Raw genomic sequence first — 24,871 nt, 5'->3', positions numbered from 1 at the left:
ATACTGGAAGGCCAGCTCTAATGCTAATTTGATATTGCCCCAAGGGCCAAATGAAATTACACGGCCAGAGTTTGACACCCTTGCTTTAGTACATGGGTGTCAAACTCTGGCCCGCGGAGTTTTCGTTTGGCCCTTGAGGCAATATCAAATTAGCATTAGAGCTGGCCCGCCGGTGTTATACAGCGTCGGTGTCGCTGTAACACCGCATTCACCGCTAATACTCATACTTGCTAACCCTCACCCCCGATTTTCCAAGGAGACTCCCAAATTTCAGTGCCCCTCCCGAAAATCACCAGGGGGCAACCATTCTCCCAAATTTCTCCCGATTCCCACCTGGACAACAATGTTGGGGGCACTGCCCCAAGCGTCCTCTAAAACCTTTCGTCACGTCCACTTTTCCTGCGTAGAAACAGCGTGCCGGCCTAGTCACATGATATATGTGGCTTTTACACACACACACGCTAATGCAATGCAAGCTTGGTCAACAGCCATACAGGTCACACAGAGGGTGGCCGTATAAACAACTTTAAAACTGTTACAAATATGCGCCACACTGTGAACCGACACTAAACGAGAACGACAAGCGAATTTCGGGAGAACATCCGCACTGTAACACAACAGAACAAATACACAGAACCCCTTGCAGCACTACCTCTTCCTGTATTATTAGCCTGTGGAAAAAGTTTATTTTGATATTTACCTGAGAAGGCTGCAAATAGGGGGCTTCACGGTGGCAGAGGGGTTAGTGCGTCTGCCTCACAATACGAAGGTCCTGCAGTCCTGGGTTCAAATCCAGGCTCGGGATCTTTCTGTGTGGAGTTTGCATGTTCTCCCCGTGAATGCGTGGGTTCCCTCCGGGTACTCCGGCTTCCTCCCACTTCCAAAGACATGCACCTGGGGATAGGTTGATTGGCAACACTAAAATTGGCCCTAGTGTGTGAATGTGAGTGTGAATGTTGTCTGTCTATCTGTGTTGGCCCTGCGATGAGGTGGCGACTTGTCCAGGGTGTACTCCGCCTTCCGCCCGATTGTAGCTGAGATAGGCACCAGCGCCCCCCGCGACCGCTAAGGGAATAAGCGGTAGAAAATGGATGGATGGATAGCAAAACTTGACATCTCACTTTTAACGTAAGAAGTTACTCTCACATGTTACTAAAAAGTATGTTTTTGTGTAATTTGCACACGATTAAATTTTATAGAAGAATATTGTGAATTATATTTTATATAGCGCTGTTCTCAAGTGACTCAAAGCGCTTTACATAGTGAAACTCAATATCTAAGTTACATTTAAACCAGTGTGGGTGGCACTGGGAGCAGGTGGGTAAAGTGTCTTGCCCAAGGACACAACGGCAGTGACTAGGATGGCACAAGCGGGAATCGAACCTGCAACCCTCAAGTTGCTGGCACGGCCACTCTACCAACCGAGCTATGCCGCCCCAAGAAGAATATTAATTTCTTCAAAAAAGTTCTGTTTTCGGGCTTCACGGTCAAAGAGGGGTTAGTGCGTCTGCCTCACAATACGAAGGTCCTGAGTAGTCAGGGTTCAATCCCGGGCTCGGGATCTTTCTGTGTGGAGTTTGCATGTTCTCCCCGTGACTGCGTGGGTTCCCTCCGGGTACTCCGGCTTCCTCCCACCTCCGAAGACATGCACCTGGGGATAGGTTGATTGGCAACACTAAATTGGCCCTAGTGTGTGAATGTGAGTGTGAATGTTGTCTGTCTATTTGTGTTGGCCCTGCGATGAGGTGGCGACTTGTCCAGGGTGTACGTCGCCTTCCGCCCGATTGTAGCTGAGATATTCGCCAGTGCCCCCCCGCCACCCCAAAAGGGAATAAGCGGTAGGAAATGGATGGGCTGCAAATAGAAAAGAGGCATTCAATTTCTATTTAAATTTGATTTGATACGCCACTGCTATTTTTGAATTATTAGTATTATTTGAAACTCGATTTTGCATGTCAGTATAAAGTTATATAAGTCCCGCTTGTTTAATATTCAATGCAAAACTTGTTTGAGTCCCTATTAAAAGGTTAATTTGTTCAACCTTGGCCCGCGGCTTTGTTCAGTTTTAAATGTATTTGAGTTTGACACCCCTGCTTTAGTACAACTTTAATATATGTCACCTTGAACCGTTAGAAACCATGCAAATGGATCACGGCGAGCGCATTTTGACTCGTGTCGCCATCTTCTTAGAGTCCGCCCGCCTCCGTGCTCGTCTCCTGGGGAGGGTGGAGGCCCTGAAGGTGGAGCAGAGCGCCCCCGACTGTCCCGAAGAGTTTGTGTGTCCCATCAGCAGAGAGCTGATGAAGGATCCCGTCATCGCCGCAGGTGACGGCATCATGTCTGACTTGTGTGTGTGTGTGTGTGGTCCAACATCTAACAATAATAACAACAATCCATAGACGGGTTTTCCTATGAGCGAGAGTCCATGGAGAGCTGGTTGAGGGGAAAGAAACAAAGCAGTCCCATGACTAACCTGCCCCTGAAGACCACCCTGCTCACACCCAACAGAGCCCTGAAGATGGCCATAAGTCGATGGAAGCGAGCCCAACTCTGACTTCCATGGTGTCTGGTACTCCGAAGAAATGATCTTAGTGAAAATAATATATATTTTTTCGCTAGAATTCACTGACATTCAAGTATCTCTATACTAATATACAGTGGGGCAAAAAAGTATTTAGTCAGCCACCGATTGTGCAAGTTCTCCCACTTAAAATGATGACCGAGGTCTGTCATTTTCATCATAGGTACACTTCAACTGTGAGAGACAGAATGTGACAAAATTACTCCAGCAAGTAGTAATGTCCAGAAAAAGATAGTGACAGAGAATAGAAGGAGAATGGAATATTCAACCCTTAACTCACTCCTTTCCTGTAAATGTAAAAAATGTCACAGATGCTGCCCATACCTATGCTCCTTTAACGGTTGTCTGGCTGCAAAGCATTGCACTTTCAAATACAACAAAGAGTAGAGGGCTGTTGTGTGTGTATATGTGTAGATAAATGAACACTGAAATGCAAGTATTTCTATACTTTGTGGCTGACTAAATACTTTTTTGCCCCAAGTTCTACCACTTAAAATGATGACAGAGGTCTGTCATTTTCATCATAGGTACACTTCAACTGTGAGAGACAAAATGTGACAAAATTACTCCAGCAAGTAGTAATGTCCAGAAAAAGATAGTGACAGAGAATAGAAGGAGAATGGAATATTCAACCCTTAACTCACTCCTTTCCTGTAAATGTAAAAATGTCACAGATGCTGCCCATACCTATGCTCCTTTAACGGCTGTCTGGCTGCAAAGAATTGCACTTTCAAATACAACAAAGAGTAGAGGACTGTTGTGTGTGTGTATATGTGTAGATAAATGAACACTGAAATGCAAGTATTTCTATACTTAGTGGGGCAAAAAAGTATTTAGTCAGCCACAGATTGTGCAAGTTCTCCCACTTAAAATGATGACAGAGGTCTGTAATTTTCATCATAGGTACACTTCAACTGTGAGAGACAGAATGTGAAAAAAAAATCCAGGAATTCACATTGTAGGAATTTTAAGTAATTTATTTGTAAATTATGGTGGAAAATAAGTATTTGGTCAACCATTCAAAGCTCTCACTGATGGAAGGGAGGTTTTGGCTCAAAATCTCATGATTTCATTCTTTCCTTAACACGGATCAATCGTCCTGTCCCCTTAGCAGAAAAACAGCCCCAAAGCATGATGTTTCCACCCCCAGTAGGTATGGTGTTCTTGGGATGCAACTCAGTATTCTTCTTCCTCCAAACACGACGAGTGGATACATGGATGATACAGCAGAGGATTGGGAGAATGTCATGTGGTCAGATGAAACCAAAATAGAACTTTTTGGTATAAACTCAACTCGTCGTGTTTGGAGGAAGAAGAATACTGAGTTGCATCCCAAGAACACCATTCCTACTGTGAAGCATGGGGGTGGAAATATCATGCTTTGGGGCTGTTTTTCTGCTAAGGGGGACAGGACGATTGATCCGTGTTAAGGAAAGAATGAATGGGGCCATGTATCGTGAGATTTTGAGCCAAAGTGAGAGCTTTGAATGGTTGACCAAATACTTATTTTCCACCATAATTTAAAAATAAATTATTTAAAATTCCTACAATGTGAATTCCTGGATTTTTTTTTCACATTCTGTCTCTCACAGTTGAAGTGTACCTAAAATGATGACAGAGGTCTGTAATTATCATCATAAGTGGGAGAACTTGCACAATCGGTGGTTGACTAAATACTTTTTTGCCCCACTGAGTATAGAAATACTTGCATTTCAGTGTTCATTTATCTACACATATACACACACAACAGTCCTCTACTCTTTGTTGTATTTGAAAGTGCAATTCTTTACAGCCAGACAGCCGTTGAAGGAGCATAGGTATGGGCAGCATCTGTGACATTTTTAATTTGCAGGAAAGGAGTGAGTTAAGGGTTGAATATTCCATTCTCCTTCAATTCTCTGTCACCATCTTTTTCTGGACATTACTACTTGCTGTAGTTTTGAAGCAATGCATGATGGGATTCCGGATGTTGTGCCGGCTGGAATAAACACACGCTGAGAAATAGCTCCGTGCCTGCCTACTTGATGGGTTTTTAGATAAACCTATGGATCAGGGAGACATATATAATAGTCTCCTTCTTGTTGTGCACTCTTAAAGCCGTAGATGTTATAACGGGACTGGGCTGGCACACTTTTTATAAGGAGGGAAAGCGGACAGGCTTTCCTCACTCAGGTCCCGCTGGAAATCGCGAAAAATTCGGGAGATTGGCTGTCCCGGGAGATTTTTGGGAAAGGCACTGAAGTTCGGTAGTCTTCCGGAAAATTCAGGAGGGTTGGCAAGTATGCATTTAGACTTAGACTAGATTTAGACTTCCTTTTATTGTCATTCAAATTTGAACTTTACAGTACAGATAAGAACGACATTTTGTTGCATTTGCTCATGGTAGTCCAGGATAAAAGAGCAATAAGGTGCAGATATAAATAAATTGCTGTACAGATAAATATTATGCACTTTTGCATATGCATCCACGTTTATGGATGTATGTTATATTGTCTTTATAGGCCAGCGAGTTAATACATTTTTGGGGGTTGAATTGGGGGAATTATTATGATGCGTTCAAGAGTTTTTAGGCCTAAGGAAAGAAGCTGTTACAGAACCTGGAGGTTCTGCTACAGAGGCTCCAGAACCTCTTTCGAGAGTCCGGCAGTGAAAACAGTCCTTGGTGATGGTGGGAGGAGTCTCTGCAGATTTTCTGAGCCCTGGTCAGGCAGCTGCTTTTTCCCGATCTCCTGGATAGGAGGAAGAGGAGTCCTGATGATCTTTTACGCCGTCCTCACCGCTCTCTGGAGAGACTTCCAGTCTGAGGCACTGCAGGCTCCAGTCCTGACAGAGATGCTGTTGGTCAGTAGGCTCTCTATAGTGCCTCTGTAGAACGTGGTGAGAACGGGGGATCCGAGGCAAAAATTAAATGCATGCGCTGCTGAGCTCTGTTTACAGGGACCAGGTCTTATTGACAGTTATCTGCACCCCCAGGGAACTTGGTGCTGCTTACCATCTCCAAGAGTGGAATGTGGCTGGACTGGTGCCTCCTGGTCTTGTCGACGTTCAGGACCAGGTTTTTGGTTCTGCACCAGTCAACCAGGTGTGTCACCTCCTTCCTGTAGTCCATGTCGTTATTGTCACGGATGAGGCCTACCACTACTAAAATTGTTTTATTTTTGGAAAAAAATATGAATTTATTTTTGTATTATTCTGACACCCATCCCCTATATTTTTTCACAATTTTGGCCTTGTAGGAAAAAAATATGACTTTTTCCCTAAAAAATAACTACAGCTTTAGTCTTGTAATGTGACTCTTTATTTTTTCTTGAAAAGAACAAATTATTATATCGTGATGTTTGTGTAAAAACTCCATTTACATGTCATTCTTAGTAAAGAACCGTGTATTATTCATGAACATGAAACAAAAATCTCCCAGATTTACGCGCAAAAAGTGCGTGATGTATTGGAGTACGACAACTTTTTATCTAACTGTTTTTGTCGGGATCCCCCTCGGGAGGAGCTGGACGAAGTGGCTGGGGAGAGGGAAGTGTGAATTATATTTATATAGCGCTTTTTCTCTAGTGACTCAAAGCGCTTTACATAGTGAAACCCAATATCTATTTTTTTACATTTTAAACAGTGTGGGTGGCACTGGGAGCAGGTCTTGCCCAAGGACACAACGGCAGTGACTAGGATGGCGCAGGCGGGGATCGAACCTGCAACCCTCAAGTTTCTGCCACGGCCGCTCTACCAACCGGGCTTTCCTGCTTAGGCTGTAGCCCCCGTGACCCGACCTCGGATAAACGGAAGAAGATGGATGGATGCTTTTATCAAGAGAAAATGTCAAGTACGTATTACCACACTGCTTTTATTCTTTTTTTGGTAAGAAGTCCAAAGTTGAGGCGTTTGTTGTCCCTCAGTGGGTATTTTTATTTCCCCGCCGCGGTTGCCATGGCAGCAGAAGTGGGTGACGGCACAATGCTAAAAACCAGACATGTAATACGAAAGTGGTGACTGGCACACTCCATACAGGACTGTCTCAGAAAATTAGAATATTGTGATAAAGTCCTTTTATTTTCTGTAATGCAAGTAAAAAGATGAAAATGTCATAAATTCTGGATTCATTACACATCAACTGAAATATTGCAAGCCTTTTATTATTTTAATATTGCTGATTATGGCATGCAGCTTTTTTACTTGGTCTGAGGAAATATTACAATTTTTTGAGATAGGAGTTTTCTTAAGTTGTATGCCATAATCAGCAATATTGAAATAATAAAAGGCTTGCAATATTTCAGTTGTAATGAATCCAGAATGTATGACATTTTCATGTTTTTTGTTGCATTACAGAAAATAAAAGGACTTTATCACCATATTCTAATTTTCTGAGACTCGGTGTAAACGGCATGCACTCAACCCAATAAAATGTCTTAGTAGCTGTGCAAAAATAACTATATCAAATATATCGCTCTTACATTTAAGCCGTTGGTAAATAAATTAAAATCTAGACAGCAACAACAAGCAGATAAAGAAGACGTCGATTCTCGTCATGTACAAACAAACATATTTAACAAATGTGCTTTTTACACTTTTTTTGTGTGTGCATGGGGAGTCCAAAGTAGAATAGGAGGAGGCGGAACAAAACAAGACGAAGCACTTCCTACTTCCTCCCTCAAAACCGGCGCCAGTGCAGTTTTGTCCATCCTGCTTCTACACGTTGGACTCGATAAAGGATCGCTTTGGCTTGATGGACGTGATGTGGACGGCGGGGTTGGCGCCCGGTTTGGACTTGGCGTCCGTGAAGGCGTGCTGCTTGGACTCTTTGTAACAGTTGGCGGCTTGGCAGAAGGAGAACTCCTTGGCGCCGTTCTGCCTGTGCTGCTCCTGGTAGGCGCTCGCCGCTTTCCCGTAGAGGTGATCGCCGTCGGCGCGGGCGAGCGGCGGCTGCTGCTGGAAGCGTGCGGTCTTGTCTATGACGCCCATGAAGGGTCTGGGCTTGTGCTCCGGCTGACCGTGTTTGCTGCTGTCGGACAGACTGCCGCTGGACGCCAGGCTGCTGGTGGAGCTGGACACCCGCATGCTGCTGCCGGACTCGGGATGAGGACCCGGGTTCGGGAAGACCTCCAGAGAGGAGGCGGAGTGCGCCGATATGACCTTGGAGGAGAAGGAACTCTCGCTGATGTCGATTCCCGGGGCGGGCGTCAGCATGTGTCGGGCGGGTAACGGGCTGGAGGGAGCGTACTGGGGTTTGGCTCCGCCCCCTGCCTGCGCCGAGCTTCCGTGTTGGTTGGTTTTGACGATCTGGGCCTGCTTGGTGGTCTGCAGCACCAGGCCCTGAGGGGTCATGGGGTAGCGGTGAGGAGGAAGCCTGCCAGGGTTGTGGTGGTCTTCGTACCAGCGCGCCTCCGCCCGCTCGCCTTTGTCTTGTTCCGCCACGTCTCGCTGGCTCCACTCGGAAGCCTCGTCCTCCTGGTCTTCCTCGTGCTCCTGGTCAGAGTCCTGGCCTCCGGACGCTTGGCTGCAGGCGCCGGCGGCCGCTTCCAGGCTTCCTTTGGTCTGAGCGCGCTGTGACTGCTTGCACTCGTCCTCCACGCGGGCCAGCAGGCGGCGGATCTCGCGGTTGTTGGGACACAGCTTGGCCGCCTCGTGCAGGTCGGCCAGCGCCGCGGAAAACTGCCTGAGGACCAAAGACAGGAATCATCAACACCAGACTTGATCCTCGCCTCCTGACACACACACACACACGCACGTGTCTGTGTGTGTGTGTGTGTGTGTGTGTGTGTGTGTCACTTTAAGAACAAACACACAACTGCTGCTTCTTTTGACTGTAAATAACCACACTTTTAATTTCAGGAAGAACTTTTTTTGGGGCCCACAAATGACATCTTCTACTACAGGAAGTCAGAGAAGTGCGTCTGACAGCTAACTATAGTCAACTATAGTCGACTAGTCAACAATATAGTCAACTATAGTCGACGATATAGTCGACTAGTCAACTATATAGTCAACTAAAGTCAACACTATAATCAATTATAGTAAACTATATAATTAATTATAGTCAATTATAATCAACTAATGAGTCAACTATATAGTCCACTACATATTCAACTATAATCTACTATAGTCAACCAGATAGTCAACTATAGTCGACTAGTCAACTATAAAGTCACACATAGTCAACTATAGAATCAACTATATAGTCAACTGTATTATTAATTAAAGTCAACTATAATAAACTATAGTCAACTATATAGCCAACCACATAGTCGACTATATAGTCACCTATAGTCAACCATTTAGTCAACTATATAGTCAACTATATATTCAACAATAGTCTTCTATAGTCAACAATATAGTCAACCAGTCAGTCACCTATAGTCAACCATATAGTCAACCATTTAGTCAACTATATATTCAACTATAGTCTTCTATAGTCAACTATATAGTCAACTATAGTCAACTATATAGTCAACTAGTCAACTATATAGTCAACTATATATTCAACTATAGTCTTCTATAGTCAACCATTTAGTCAACTACAGTCAACACTATAATCAATCATAGTCAACTATATAGTTAATTAGTCAATTATAGTCAACTATAATCAACTATAGAATTGATGATTGATTGATAGTGAACTATATAGTCAACCATATAGTCAACTATATAGTCAACTATATAGTCAACTTTAATCAACTATATAGTCATCTATAGTCAACCATATAGTCAACTATAGTCAATTATAGTCAACTACAGTCTTTTATAGTCAACTATATAGTCAACTACAGACTTTTAGAGTTAACTATATAGTCAACTATAGTCATCTATAGTCAACCATATAGTCAACTATAATCAACCATTTAGTCAACTATAGTCAACTATAGTCAACCATATAGTCAACTATATAATCAACCATTTAGTCAATTATAGTCAACCATTTAGTCAACTATAATCAACTATAGTCAACTAGATAGTCAACTATAGCCGACTATATAGTCAACTATAGTAGACTATATAGTCAACTATAGTCAACCATATAGTCAACTATAGTAAACTATATAGTCAACTAGTCAACTATATAATCAACCATTTAGTCAATTATAGTCAACTATAGTCAACTAGATAGCCAACTATAGTCAACTATATAGTTGACTATATAGTCAACTATAATTGACTATATAGTCAACAATAGTCAACCATATAGTCAACTATAGTAAACTATATAGTCAACTATAGTCAACCATATAGTCAACTTTAGTAAACTATATAGTCAACTATAGTCAACCATATAATCAACTATAGTAAACTATGTAGTCAACCATAGTAAACTATATAGTCAACTAGTCAACCATATAGTCAACTGTTGTCAACCATATAGCCAACTATAGTAAACAATATAGTCAACTAATCAACAATATAGTCAACTATAGTCAACCATATAGTCAACTATAGTCAACCATATAGTCAACTATAGTAAACTATATAGTCAACTAGTCAACCATATAGTCAACTATAGTCAACCATAGAGTCAACTATAGTCAACCGTATAGTCAACTATATAATCAACCATTTAGTCAATTATAGTCAACCATTTAGTCAACTATAATCAACTATAGTCAACTAGATAGTCAACTATAGTTGACTATATAGTCAACTATAGTTGACTATATAGTCAACTATAGTTGACTATATAGTCAACTATAGTTGACTATATAGTCAACTATAGTTGACTATATAGTCAACTGTAGTCATCCATATAGTCAACTATAGTAAACTATATAGTCAACTAGTCAACTATAGTCAACCATATAGTCAAATATAGTCAACTAGTCAACTATATAATCAACCATTTAGTCAATTATAGTCAACCATTTAGTCAACTATAATCAACTATAGTCAACTATATAGTTGACTATATAGTCAACTATAGTCAACCATATAGTCAACAATAGTAAACTATATAGTCAACCATATAGTCAACTATAGTCAACCATATAATCAACTATAGTAAACTATATAGTCAACTATAGTAAACTATATAGTCAACTAGTCAACCATATAGTCAACTATAGTCAACCATACAGCCAACTATAGTAAACTATATAGTCAACTAATCAACAATATAGTCAACTATAGTCAACCATATAGTCAACTATAGTCAACCATATAGTCAACTATATAGTCAACTATATAGTCAACTTTAATCAACTATATAGTCATCTATAGTCAACCATATAGTCAACTATAGTCAATTATAGTCAACTACAGTCTTTTATAGTCAACTATATAGTCAACTACAGAGTTTTAGAGTTAACTATATAGTCAACTATAGTCATCTATAGTCAACCATATAGTCAACTATAATCAACCATTTAGTCAACTATAGTCAACTATAGTCAACCATATAGTCAACTATATAATCAACCATTTAGTCAATTATAGTCAACCATTTAGTCAACTATAATCAACTATAGTCAACTAGATAGTCAACTATAGTTGACTATATAGTCAACTGTAGTCAACTATATAGTCAATTATAGTCAACCATTTAGTCAACTATAATCAACCATAGTCAACTAGATAGTCAACTATAGTTGACTATATAGTCAACTATAGCCGACTATATAGTCAACTATAGTCGACTATATAGTCAACTATAGTCAACCATATAGTCAACTATAGTAAACTATATAGTCAACTAGTCAACTATATAATCAACCATTTAGTCAATTATAGTCAACCATTTAGTCAACTATAATCAACTATAGTCAACTAGATAGCCAACTATAGTCAACTATATAGTTGACTATATAGTCAACTATAATTGACTATATAGTCAACAATAGTCAACCATATAGTCAACTATAGTTGACTATATAGTCAACTATAGTCAACCATATAGTCAACCATATAGTCAACTTTAGTAAACTATATAGTCAACTATAGTCAACCATATAATCAACTATAGTAAACTATATAGTCAACCATAGTAAACTATATAGTCAACTAGTCAACCATATAGTCAACTGTAGTCAACCATATAGCCAACTATAGTAAACAATATAGTCAACTAATCAACAATATAGTCAACTATAGTCAACCATATAGTCAACTATAGTCAACCATATAGTCAACTATAGTAAACTATATAGTCAACTAGTCAACCATATAGTCAACCATATAGTCAACCATAGAGTCAACTATAGTCAACCGTATAGTCAACTATATAGTCAACTATAGTCAACCATATAGTCAACTATATAATCAACCATTTAGTCAATTATAGTCAACCATTTAGTCAACTATAATCAACTATAGTCAACTAGATAGTCAACTATAGTTGACTATATAGTCAACTATAGTTGACTATATAGTCAACTGTAGTCATCCATATAGTCAACTATAGTAAACTATATAGTCAACTAGTCAACTATAGTCAACCATATAGTCAAATATAGTAAACTATATAGTCAACTAGTCAACTATATAATCAACCATTTAGTCAATTATAGTCAACCATTTAGTCAACTATAATCAACTATAGTCAACTAGATAGCCAACTATAGTCAACTATATAGTTGACTATATAGTCAACTATAGTCAACCATATAGTCAACAATAGTAAACTATATAGTCAACCATATAGTCAAATATAGTCAACCATATAATCAACTATAGTAAACTATATAGTCAACTATAGTAAACTATATAGTCAACTAGTCAACCATATAGTCAACTAGTCAACCATATAGTCAACTATAGTCAACCATATAGCCAACTATAGTAAACTATATAGTCAACTAATCAACAATATAGTCAACTATAGTCAACCATATAGTCAACTATAGTCAACCATATAGTCAACTATAGTAAACTATATAGTCAACTAGTCAACCCTATAGTCAACCATATAGTCAACTATAGTCAACCGTATAGTCAACTATATAGTCAACTATAGTCAACCATATAGTCAACTATAGTAAACTATATAGTCAACCATATAGTCAACTATAGTAAACTATATAGTCAACTATCGTCACCCATATAGTCAACTATATAGTCAACTATAGTCAAGCATATAGTCAACTATAGTTGACTATATAGTCAACCATATAGTCAACTATAGTAAACTATATAGTCAACCACATAGTCAACTATAGTCAACCATATAGTCAACTATAGTCAACCATATAATCAACTATAGTAAACTATATAGTCAACTATAGTCAACCATATAGTCAACTATAGTAAACTATATAGTCAACTATATTCAACCATATAGTCAACTATATAGTCAACTATAGTAAACTATATAGTCAACTAGTCAACCATATAGTCAACTATAGTCAACCATATAGTCAACTATAGTAAACTATATAGTCAACTAGTCAACCATATAGTCAACTATAGTCAACCGTATAGTCAACTATCGTCAACCATATAGTCAACTATATAGTCAACTATAGTCAACCATATAGTCAACTATAGTTGACTATATAGTCAACCATATAGTCAACTATAGTAAACTATATAGTCAACCATATAGTCAACTATAGTCAACCATATAGTCAACTATAGTAAACTATATAGTCAACTATCCATCCATTTCCTACCGCTTATTCCCTTTCGGGGTCGCGGGGGGCGCTGGCGCCTATCTCAGCTACAATCGGGCGGAAGGCGGGGTACACCCTGGACAAGTCGCCACCTCATCGCAGGGCATATAGTCAACTAGTCAACCATATAATCAACTATAGTCAACCATATAATCAACTATAGTGAACTATATAGTCAACTAATCAACAATATAGTCAACTATAGTCAACCATATAGTCAACTATAATAAACTATATAGTCAACTAGTCAACCATACAGTCAACTATAGTCAACCGTATAGTCAACTATATAGTCAACTATAGTCAACCATATAGTCAACTATAGTCAACTATAGTCAACCGTATAGTCAACTATAGTCAACCATATAGTCAACCATATAGTCAACTAGTCAACCATATAGTCAACTATAGTCAACCATTTAATCAACTATAGTCAACCGTATAGTCAACTATAGTAAACTATATAGTCAACTAGTCAACTATAGTCAACCATATAGTCAACTATAGTAAACTCTATAGTCAAATAGTCAACCATATAGTCAACCATATAGTCAACTATAGTAAACTATATAGTCAAATAGTCAACCATATAGTCAACCATACAGTCAACTATAGTCAACCGTATAGTCAACTATATAGTCAACTATAGTCAACCATATAGTCAACTATAGTCAACTATAGTCAACCGTATAGTCAACTATAGTCAACCATATAGTCAACCATATAGTCAACTAGTCAACCATATAGTCAACTATAGTCAACCATTTAATCAACTATAGTCAACCGTATAGTCAACTATAGTAAACTATATAGTCAACTAGTCAACTATAGTCAACCATATAGTCAACTATAGTAAACTATATAGTCAAATAGTCAACCATATAGTCAACCATATAGTCAACTATAGTCAACTATATAGTCAACTATAGTCAACCATATAGTCAACTATAGTAAACTATATAGTCAACAATATAGTCAACTATAGTAAACTATATAGTCAACAATATAGTCAACTATAGTAAACTCTATAGTCAACCATATAGTCAACTATATGGTCAACTATATAGTCAACTATAGTCAACCATATAGTCAACTATAATAAACTATATAGTCAACTAGTCAACCATACAGTCAACTATAGTCAACCGTATAGTCAACTATATAGTCAACTATAGTCAACCATATAGTCAACTATAGTCAACTATAGTCAACCGTATAGTCAACTATAGTCAACCATATAGTCAACCATATAGTCAACTAGTCAACCATATAGTCAACTATAGTCAACCATTTAATCAACTATAGTCAACCGTATAGTCAACTATAGTAAACTATATAGTCAACTAGTCAACTATAGTCAACCATATAGTCAACTATAGTAAACTATATAGTCAACAATATAGTCAACTATAGTAAACTATATAGTCAACAATATAGTCAACTATAGTAAACTCTATAGTCAACCATATAGTCAACTATATGGTCGACTATATAGTCAACTATAGTCAAACCTCCAGCACTGAGTTACAGGCGAGGCAGGCATAACGAGCAACTGCAAGCAGGTGTGCCAGACTGCCAATCAGGGACAGGTGAGGGAAAGGAGGGCTCAGGGAGAAAAGCAGGAAGCGGTACCAAAATAAGAGCGCTGACAGGAAACAAGGAACCACCACCGGAAGTCAAGTGACAGATGGTCACTAGAAGTTTCGGTAACACTTTAGTACGAGGAACACACATTCACCATTAATTAGTTGCTTATTAACATGCAAATTAGTAACATATTGGCTCTTAATTAGTCATTATTAAGTACTTATTAATGCCTTATTCTGCATGGCCTTATTATACAACCAGACAGAGTCTTCCCTCATTAACCTCAACAGTTTTTTTTCCACAGAACTTCCTTCCTCAGCAAGGGTAAGTCCCACTGGGCACACCTGAACCTGATTATCTCCCCGGCTATTTATGCTCAGCACTGACAACTTTGACGGTCCTTTTAGACTGCAGTAAAGAATAAATATGTTTGTCTCTGCATCCGGGGTCCATCTTAGACAAAAATGATGGATTATTTCCCATTGGTTTCTACATAACTGCAATTATTCTCAATGAAAATGTGTTTTTGTTCTGGTGGGGATTCATTGGATTATTTCTGTATTTATTAAAACTGCATTTGGTTTTTCTTTGTCTTTGTCTGACCTTTTGTAAGGGCGTATTAAAAAAAAAAAAAGAGTTATGGCAGTATTAGGAAACAAAACATAAAGCTGTATATTAGATTTGGTCTGAAAGACAAAAAACAAAACAAGACAAAAGTATTGGGACACGACACCTGCTGTTACACCTGTGCTAATTAGGGCCTTTTTAGCAGCTGTAACTGCCTCCATAGTGTGAGCACATCTTCACACCAAAGGTTCTTCACATCAAACACACCTTTCTTACAAACTCCAAAAGCAGAGAGGTTGGCACTTTGTGTAAATAGTAAATAAAAACAGAATAATTTGTAAATCCTTTTCAACTTATATTCAATCGAATGGACTGCAAAGAAAATATATTGTATGTTCGAACTGAAAAACATTGTTATTTTTGGGCAAATATTAGCTCATTTGGAATTTGATGCCTGCAACATGTTTCAAAAAAGCTGGCACAAGTGGCAAAAAAGACGGAGAAAGTTGAGGAATGCCTCGTCAAACAATTATTTGGAACATTGCACAGGTGAACAGGCTAATTGGGAACAGGTGGGTGCCGTGATTGGGTATAAAAGCAGCGTCCATGAAATGTTCGGTCGTTCACAAACAAGGATGGGGCGAGGGTCACCACTTTGTCAACAAATTTCTGGGCAGATTGTTTAAGAACAACATTTCTCGACCAGCTATTGCAAGGAATTTAGGATTTTCACCATTTACGGTCCGTAATATCATCAAAAGGTTCAGAGAAGGCTGAAAACCAACATGAACTTCGATCCCTTAGGCGGTACTGCATCAAAAAGCGACATCAGCGTGTAAAGGATATCACCACATGGGCTCAGGAACACTTCAGAAAACCACTGTCAGTAACTACAGGGCGGTATAGCTCGGTTGGTAGAGTGGCCGTGCCAGCAACTTGAGGGTTGCAGGTTCGATTCCCGCTTCCGCCCTGCTAGTCACTGCCGTTGTGTCCTTGGGCAAGACACTTTACCCACCTGCTCCCGGTGCCACCCACACTGGTTTGAATGTAACTTAGATATTGGGTATCACTATGTAAAGCGCTTTGAGTCACTAGAGAAAAGTGCTATATAAATATAATTTACTTCACTTCACTACAGTTCGTCGCTACATCTGCAAGCAACTGAACATTTCTCGACCAGCTATTGCAAGGAATTTAGGATTTTCACCATTTACGGTCCGTAATATCATCAAAAGGTTCAGAGAAGGCTGAAAACCAATGTGACCTTCGATCCCTCAGGCGGTACTGCATCAAAAAGCGACATCACCGTGTAAAGGATATCACCACATGGGCTCAGGAACACTTCAGAAAACGACTGTCAGTAACTACAGGGCGGTATAGCCCGGTTGGTAGAGTGGCCGTGCCAGCAACTTGAGGGTTGCAGGTTCGATTCCCGCTCCCGCCATCTTAGTCACTGCCGTTGTGTCCTTGGGCAAGACACTTTACCCACCTGCTCCCGGTGCCACCAACACTGGTTTAAATGTAACTTAGATATTGGGTATCACTATGTAAAGCGCTTTGAGTCACTAGAAAAAAGCGCTATACAAATATAATTCACTTCACTTCACTACAGTTCGTCGCTACATCTGCAAGCAACTGACCATTTCTCGACCAGCTATTGCAAGGAATTTAGGATTTTCACCATTTACGGTCCGTAATATCATCAAAAGGTTCAGAGAATCTGTAGAAATCACTGCACGGAAGCAGCAAGGCTGAAAACCAACATGACCTTCGATCCCTTAGGCGGTACTGCATCAAAAAGCGACATCAGCGTGTAAAGGATATCACCACATGGGCTCAGGAACACTTCAGAAAACCACTGTCAGTAACTACAGGGCCGTATAGCTCGTTTGTTAGAGTGGCCATGCCAGCAACTTGAGGGTTGCAGGTTCGATTCCCGCTTCCGCCATCCTAGTCACTGCCGTTGTGTCCTTGGGCAAGACACTTTACACACCTGCTCCCGGTGCCACCCACACTGGTTTAAATGTAACTTAGATATTGGGTATCACTATGTAAAGCGCTTTGAGTCACTAGAGAAAAGCGCTATATTAATATAATTCACTTCACTTCACTACAGTTCATCGCTACATCTGCAAGCAACTGAACATTTCTCGACCAGCTATTGAAAGGAATTTAGGATTTTCACCATTTACGGTCCGTAATATCATTAAAAGGTTCGAAAAATCTGTAGAAATCACTGCACGGAAGCAGCGAGGCTGAAAACCAACGTGACCTTCGATCCCTCAGGCGGTACTGTATCAAAAAACGAAATTAGCGTGTAAAAGATATCACCACATGGGCTCAGGAACACTTCAGAAAACCACTCTCAGTAACTACAGTTCGTCGCTACATCTGTAAGCGCTACTATGCAAAGCCAAAGCCATTTATCAACAACACCCAGAAATGCCGCCGGCTTCGCTGGGCCGAAGATCATCTAAGATGGACTGATGCAAAGTGGAAAAGTGTTCTGTGGTCTGATGAGTACACATTTCAAATTATTTTTGGAAACTGTGGACGCGGTGTCCTCCGGAACAAAGAGAAAAAGAACCATCCAGATTGTTATAGGCGCAATGCTGAAAAGCCAGCATCTGTGATGGTATGGGGGTGTAAGTTACACATCTGTGAAGGCACCATTAATGCTGAAAGGTACATAGAGGTTTTGGAGCAACATTTGTTGCCATCCAAGCAGCGTTATCATGGACACCCCTGCTTATTTTAGCAAGACAATGCCAATCCATCCAAACCTGTCTCCCATTGATAATGTGTGGCGTCATATGAAGCCTAAAATACTACAACGGAGACCCCGGACTGTTGAACAACTTAAGCTGTACATCAAACAAGAATGGGAAAGAATTCCAGCTGTGTCTCAGTTCCCAAACGTTTACTGGGTGTTGTTAAAAGGAAAGGCCATGTAACACGGTGGTAAAATGCCCCTGTGCCAACTTCTTTGCAATGTGTTGCTGCCATTAAATTCCAAGTTATTGATTATTAGCAAAAAACAGCTAAGTTTCTCAGTGTGAACATTAAATATCTTGTCTTTGCAGTCCATTCAATTGAATATAAGTTGAAAAGGATTTGCTAATCATTGTATTCTGTTTTTATTTAGGAATTACACAACGTAACAACTTTGCTGGTTTTAGGTTTTGTATGTCATTGCAACGCCGCTTTTTACCTGCTGCTCCTTTTCGCCCGGGCACGAGCATAGTAGGCCTCGTAGGACTTTGGTTTCAGCTCCAGTGCTTTTGTTGCAAACTCCTCCGCCATCCCAAAGTCCTAGGACAAAAACCAGCAGCATGTTGAATGACAAAAAAAACCCCCACCATTTTGTCCTGGTTAAGAACGCTCAGATAAAAACGAGAGGAGCGACTCACGTTGGTTTTCCTGCGACAGCGGGAGAGATTGAGGTACAGGGACACCCTCAGGTCTTTGAACGCCTTCAGGTCGTCGCCAAAGCCCTCCCTGGGGAACTTCCTCAAGGCGTACTGGTACCTCTGAGCCGCCTCCTTCATCTTGCCTTTCTGGAGGACACAAGGAGGGCGGGACATGAGGAGGGGGACATCGGATCATCGGACTGTGGATCAGACCCTCAGCACTCATCCGTCACACGCAGCGGGCCGCCTTTTCAAAAAGGAGGACGTTCCAAAATAGTTCCTTCTCGCAATCTACTGCAGCCAGGCAGTGTCAGGGAATATGCTCGTACGTGCCTACAGTTGTTCAAAGTTGTATTAAAATCAAATGTGCAGGTCATACTTGCCAACCTTGAGACCTCTGATTTCGGGAGGTGGGGGGCGTGGTTAAAAGGGGAGGAGTATATTTACAGCCAATTCACCAACTCGAGTATTTCATAAATATTTATATATGTATGTATGAAATACTTGACTTTCAGTGAATTCTAGCTATATATATATATATATATATATATATATATATATATATGTAGGTGTGGGAAAAAATCACAAGACTACTTCATCTCTACAGAACTGTTTCATGAGGGGTTCCCTCAATCATCAGGAGATGATTGAGGGAACCCCTCATGAAACAGTTCTGTAGAGATGAAGTAGTCTTGTGATTTTTTCCCACACCTACATATTGCGCTCTACCACGGTATCGAGCACTATTCTCCGGATAATCCAATCAAGACATATATATATATATATATATATATGTAGGTGTGGGAAAAAATCACAAGACTACTTCATCATCAAGTAGTCTTGTGATTTTTTCCCACACCTACATATTGCGCTCTACCACGGTATCGAGCACTATTCTCTGGATAATCCAATCAAGACATATATATATATATATATATATATATATATATATATATATATATATATATATATATATAAATAAAAGAAATAGTTGAATTTCAGACGGCACCTATCAAATACAGAGTAATAAAAACACAGTTGTTCTACTAACTGTACTGTGCTTGCTGGTTACTAAAAAAAAAAACAACAACACTTACCTTTCACTATTTGAGTAACTATTGTTCTGCCATTTGCGTCCTGGTCGAGCGAGAACGGGATGTTGCTTCCGGCTATCAGCATAGCCTTCTTTGTCTCAGCATAAGTTACACCATGGGGTCTGCATTTTGCGAGGTGGCCCATAATACTGGGTTGTGAACGATGCTGCGCTGCGGACGCTTTGTGCTTCGCTGACTGTTCATGGCTGAGTATATATCCGTTCGGCCGCCGTGTTCAATGGAGAAGTCTGTTCTACAAAATTTACAGGCAACATACCCCTTCCCTTTCGAACTCTCCTGGATAAACTGAAAATCTTGTTTCCATTCGTTTTGGAACTTTTGCTCGTCGCCGGTGTAATATATTGGGTTGGAGTCAATAACCAGGCGAGGGGATGAAGTTACGTCTCTTTTCTGTGGGCTTCAGGAATCAGAACGGAAACCCCTCACTTGCCGTCAGGTGCGCAACACCACGTAAATTGTTGGCCAATCCAAAAGCAACCCCATAACGCTATAGCCAACATTCACCAGGAGATGGCGACAGATAACACAGAATCACTCTATTACAGACGGCGCCGCCATGGCTGTAACTTCCTCGTTCTTCTGCTTCGTCTCCTTGTGTGTGCAGTTTTTTATTAAAATCCGTAGATGATTGGGCAGGCAAGTTGTTTATAAAGTGGGAAAGCGGACGTGAAAACAGGATGTCCTCACTCAGGTCCGCATGGAGCTGGAGGGGGGCGTGGCCTCCACCTCCACCTGAATTTCGGGAGATTTTCGGGAGAAAATTTGTCCCGGGAGGTTTTCGGGAGAGGCGCTGAATTTTGGAAGTCTCCCGGAAAATCTGGGAGGGTTGGCAAGTATGGTTCCATACAACACAGAACCACTGCACACTGTAAAAAAAAATCCTATTTTTATGGTTAATTTACTCTAAATTTCTACTGTAATTTCTCAATCTTTTTAAAATAGGTTATAAAACTGTATAATTGAAGACATTATCTGTAAATAAACAAACCGCCTGTAATTTTAAGTAATATACCAGTAATGACAAACTGTGTATATTTCTATTTTTTTTTACAGAAAAATACCATATTAATAATACATATCATTTTCTGTTTTCTCAAATTACTTTCAAATTCATGTAAAATTACAGTAATTAACTTTCATTTAATATGTAGCTTGTTATATAAAAATCTATGTCCATACTAACAATCTAACAGTTTTATATGTAATTTGAAGGAAAATCTTATTTTTTTAATATTTATGTGTATTTTTATATTCAAGTTGAAAAATATATAGTTATATGCTCATACTAACTATTTGACATTTTTTTCTGTAATATGACACATTTTAGTGACTGCAAGACATACTTGATCAACAGCCATACAGGTCACACTGACGGTGGCCGTACAAACAAATTTAACACTTACAAATATGCGCCACATTGTGAACCCACATCACACAAGAATGACAAAAACATTTTGGGAGAACATCTTCACCGTAACACAAAATAAACACAAAAGAACAAATACCCAGAATACCAAGCAGCGTTACTCTTCCGGGCTGCACCCCGGCGACCACCAAAACCCGCCCACCTCAACCGACGCGCGGAGGGGGGGCGGTGATGTGGGGTGGAAGAGTAGCGCTGCTTGGCATTCTGGGTATTTGTTCTTTTGTGTTACGGTGAAGATGTTCTCCCAAAATGTGTTTGTCATTCTTTTTTGATGTGGGTTCACAATGTGGCGCATATTTTGTAACAGTGTTAAAGTTGTTTGTACGGCCACCCTCAGTGTGACCTGTATGGCTGTTGATTAAGTATGTCTTTCAGCCAGTATAGCATTTCAAACCAAGTCTTGCATAACATGCGTCGCAGTCGGCTCGCTGCATTGTCTGGTAAAAGAGCTAATGCGACGATAGGTTGTCGAGGACGAACAGGGCAGTGCTGTCACGGCACTCCCTCAAAATACTTGTCCGGTCAATATCAGGACAACCCTTCGCGAGGGTCACAGGGAGTCTCTCGTGAAAATAGGCAAGTATGTTGCTAGGTCGATACAGTCATTCAAAGAATGTGAATCCACTTTTTATGTAGTTTCTACATGCAGTGGAAGACCCCTGATATTAATAATCCCGAAAAAAATCTGTAAATCTGTAAAATAATGGTATTTTTCTGTGGAACTGCCGGCATTGTCACTTCATTAAAGTTGGTTGATCGTAATAAATTGGAAAAACTGTAGAAAAAAAAAGGTATTTTTCTGCAGAACTGTTTGCATCGTCACTTTATTAAAGGTGGTTGATCTTAACAATTTAGTAAAAATCTGTAAAATGTCGGCTTCACGGTGGCAGAGGGGTTAGTGCGTCTGCCTCACAATACGAAGTTCCTGCAGTTCTGGGTTCAAATCCAGGCTCGGGATCTTTCTGTGTGGAGTTTGCATGTTCTCCCCGTGAATGCGTGGGTTCCCTCCGGGTACTCCGGCTTCCTCCCACCTCCAAAAAACATGCACCTGGGGATAGGTTGATTGGCAACACTAAATTGGCCCTAGTGTGTGAATGTTGTCTGTCTATCTGTGTTGGCCCTGCGATGAGGTGGCGACTTGTCCAGGGTGTACCCTGCCTTCCGCCCGATTGTAGCTGAGATAGGCGCCAGCGCCCCCCGCCACCCCGAAAGGGAATAAGCAGTAGAAAATGGATGGACCTGAAAAATGTCGATATTTTTCCGCCAAAACGTTTAATGAAAATTTCAGTAAATGTAATGTTTTCGATCATTATTTGGTTTACAGTGTTTCACTTTAATTGTATGGTTTTCGTTGATTACCGTTTTTTTTTTACAGTGCATTCAAATTGAGATGTAGACACTCAATATCATCTCTAACTGAATTATTCTCGAATCTAACAATTTTACTATTGTTAGGGACGGCGTGGCGCAGTGGGTCCCTGGTACCAAACTCGTCACGTCCGTTGTGTCCTGAGCAAGACACTTCACCCTTGCTCCTGATGGGTGCTGGTTGGCGCCTTGCATGGCAGCTCCCTCCATCAGTGTGTGTGAATGGGTAAATGTGGAAGTAGTGTCAAAGCGCTTTGAGTACCTTGAAGGGAGAAAAGCGCTATACAAGTACAACCCATTTATTTACTATGTTCAATTTTTGGTTTTAGCTTATTGTGAGGGGGTAAGCATCTTTTTTGTTGACGCTATTGTAAGATTCTGACTTGAATGCACCATAAAAAAACAACAACACACATTTTTACCTGGCAGCGCTAACCTTTCCCTTAGTCAAATGTCAACACATCGATTGGAAAACATCAATTCATCCCTTCCAATTCTGCTTTTGAGTCCAGGCAAAAGAAGGCAGAGTGATAACCAGACTGCATGTTTTAATGCAGCGACAGGAAATGACTTCTCCAACTGTACCTTGTAAAGCACGTTCCCTTCCTCCATCAGTTTTTGAAGCAGGATGATGAGGATATCAGGCTTGGAGGTCGCCATGGCCCAGGCGGCGTTCCCTGCGGACAAAAAAAGAGAGGTGAGTTTGCCGCCGCCGCCGCCGCCTTCAGGCGATCGCTGTATCTCTGTAAACTGCCACGAGGTTAAAGTTACCTAAAGATTGTACCTGATCGATCGTAAGGAGACGTTCTGTGGCCTGAGTTTAGTGATGGCGGGTTGACAAGAGGGTTAGCGTGGGGGGAAAAAAGGGAAGAGAAGAAAGAGGTCACGCGTGAGCAAAAAAGCAGTCATTTATTGGGAGGGAAAGGAAAACACGGCGTGACAAGACAAAGCTTGAAACTCTGGGAGAAAGTTGAAAGGTTCTGCAGATAAGCCACTTCTCCAAAGTGGGCTGGCTCAGGGTGGAGGACAGAGTAAAACAACTTGCACTGATTGCACTGAGCCTGGTCTATAAAATCTGCTACACCTCCCAGATAACGAAGTACATGTCCAACTACTTCCTTAACGTAAATGACCACCATAACCACAACACCAGGGGGAGCTCCACAAACCACGTTAAACCCATCCATCCATCCATCCATCATCTTCCGCTTATCCGAGGTCGGGTCGCGGGGGCAACAGCCTAAGCAGGGAAACCCAGACTTCCCTCTCCCCAGCCACTTCGTCTAGCTCTTCCCGGGGGATCCCGAGGCGTTCCCAGGCCAGCCGGGAGACATAGTCTTCCCAACGTGTCCTGGGTCTTCCCCGTGGCCTCCTACCGGTTGGACGTGCCCTAAACACCTCCCTAGGGAGGCGTTCGGGTGGCATCCTGACCAGATGCCCGAACCACCTCATCTGGCTCCTCTCGATGTGAAGGAGCAGCGGCTTTACTTTGAGTTCCTCCCGGATGGCAGAGCTTCTCACCCTATCTCTAAGGGAGAGCAGGAAACTCATTTGGGCCGCTTGTACCCGTGATCTTATCCTTTCGGTCATGACCCAAAGCTCATGACCATAGGTGAGGATGGGAACGTAGATCGACCGGTAAATTGAGAGCTTTACCTTCCGGCTCAGCTCCTTCTTCACCACAACGGACCGGTACAACGTCCGCATTACTGAAGACGCCGCACCGATCCGCCTGTCGATCTCACGATCCACTCTTCCCTCACTCGTGAACAAGACTCCTAGGTACTTGAACTCCTCCCCAACCCGGAGATGGCACTCCACCCTTTTCCGGGCGAGCTGGGCGACGTTAAACCCAGATTTCGATCTAACAAAGGTCTTAACTCATTCTCTTTCTATGCCACATCAATGTGGAATGCACTCCCAACAGGTATAAAAGTAAGTGCATCTCTATATTCCTTCAAAAGCGCTCTAAAACAACACCTCCAGGCAACTTCAACACTTTACTAATACCCTCCTCCATTCACATCCCATCTCCCCGGATTATAAACAACTCAAATTTACTTCTAATGTATATACTTGTTCTTATGCTATGTGAACTCACTATGTTCTCTGCTGGCTGTACATATCCTACTAAATAAGACCTACACTGTTTCAATGTCCACATTTCTCTGTTGATGCAATTGTTGATGACTGAAGTACTGATATCAACCAAAGCTCCTCAT

General features: G+C 40.8%; 2 protein-coding genes across 6 annotated transcripts in view; one reads left to right on the top strand and one right to left on the bottom strand.

Annotated features, from left to right (window-relative positions):
- Nucleotides 1-3,346, top strand: part of arsh (arylsulfatase H) — a 136,170-nt gene extending 132,824 nt beyond the window's left edge. For both annotated transcript variants that reach the window (XM_061879026.1, XM_061879027.1), the window contains 2 exons: nt 2,191-2,325; nt 2,400-3,346. In XM_061879026.1, the coding sequence (XP_061735010.1) occupies nt 2,191-2,325; nt 2,400-2,554 (290 nt within the window). In that variant the 3' untranslated portion in view covers nt 2,555-3,346. The remainder of the gene's footprint in view (nt 1-2,190; nt 2,326-2,399) is intronic.
- A 3,069-nt stretch (nt 3,347-6,415) lies between these two features.
- Nucleotides 6,416-24,871, bottom strand: part of LOC133537891 (protein TANC1-like) — a 389,287-nt gene continuing 370,831 nt past the window's right edge. For 2 of the 4 annotated variants that reach the window (XM_061879022.1, XM_061879024.1), the window contains 5 exons: nt 23,434-23,463; nt 23,235-23,326; nt 18,741-18,887; nt 18,542-18,642; nt 6,416-8,240 (listed from right to left, as the gene is read on the bottom strand). In XM_061879022.1, the coding sequence (XP_061735006.1) occupies nt 7,274-8,240; nt 18,542-18,642; nt 18,741-18,887; nt 23,235-23,326; nt 23,434-23,463 (1,337 nt within the window). In that variant the 3' untranslated portion in view covers nt 6,416-7,273. Of the gene's footprint in view, nt 8,241-18,537; nt 18,643-18,740; nt 18,888-23,234; nt 23,327-23,433; nt 23,464-24,871 lie in introns of those variants that run through there. The other 2 variants (XM_061879023.1, XM_061879025.1) reach the window with 2 other exon arrangements.

This window comes from Nerophis ophidion, linkage group LG19, assembly GCF_033978795.1.
Source record: "Nerophis ophidion isolate RoL-2023_Sa linkage group LG19, RoL_Noph_v1.0, whole genome shotgun sequence".
NCBI classification, from domain to species: Eukaryota; Metazoa; Chordata; class Actinopteri; order Syngnathiformes; family Syngnathidae; genus Nerophis; species Nerophis ophidion.
Note: the sequence above shows the minus strand (reverse complement) of the source record. Positions and strands in the feature narration are given on the sequence as shown.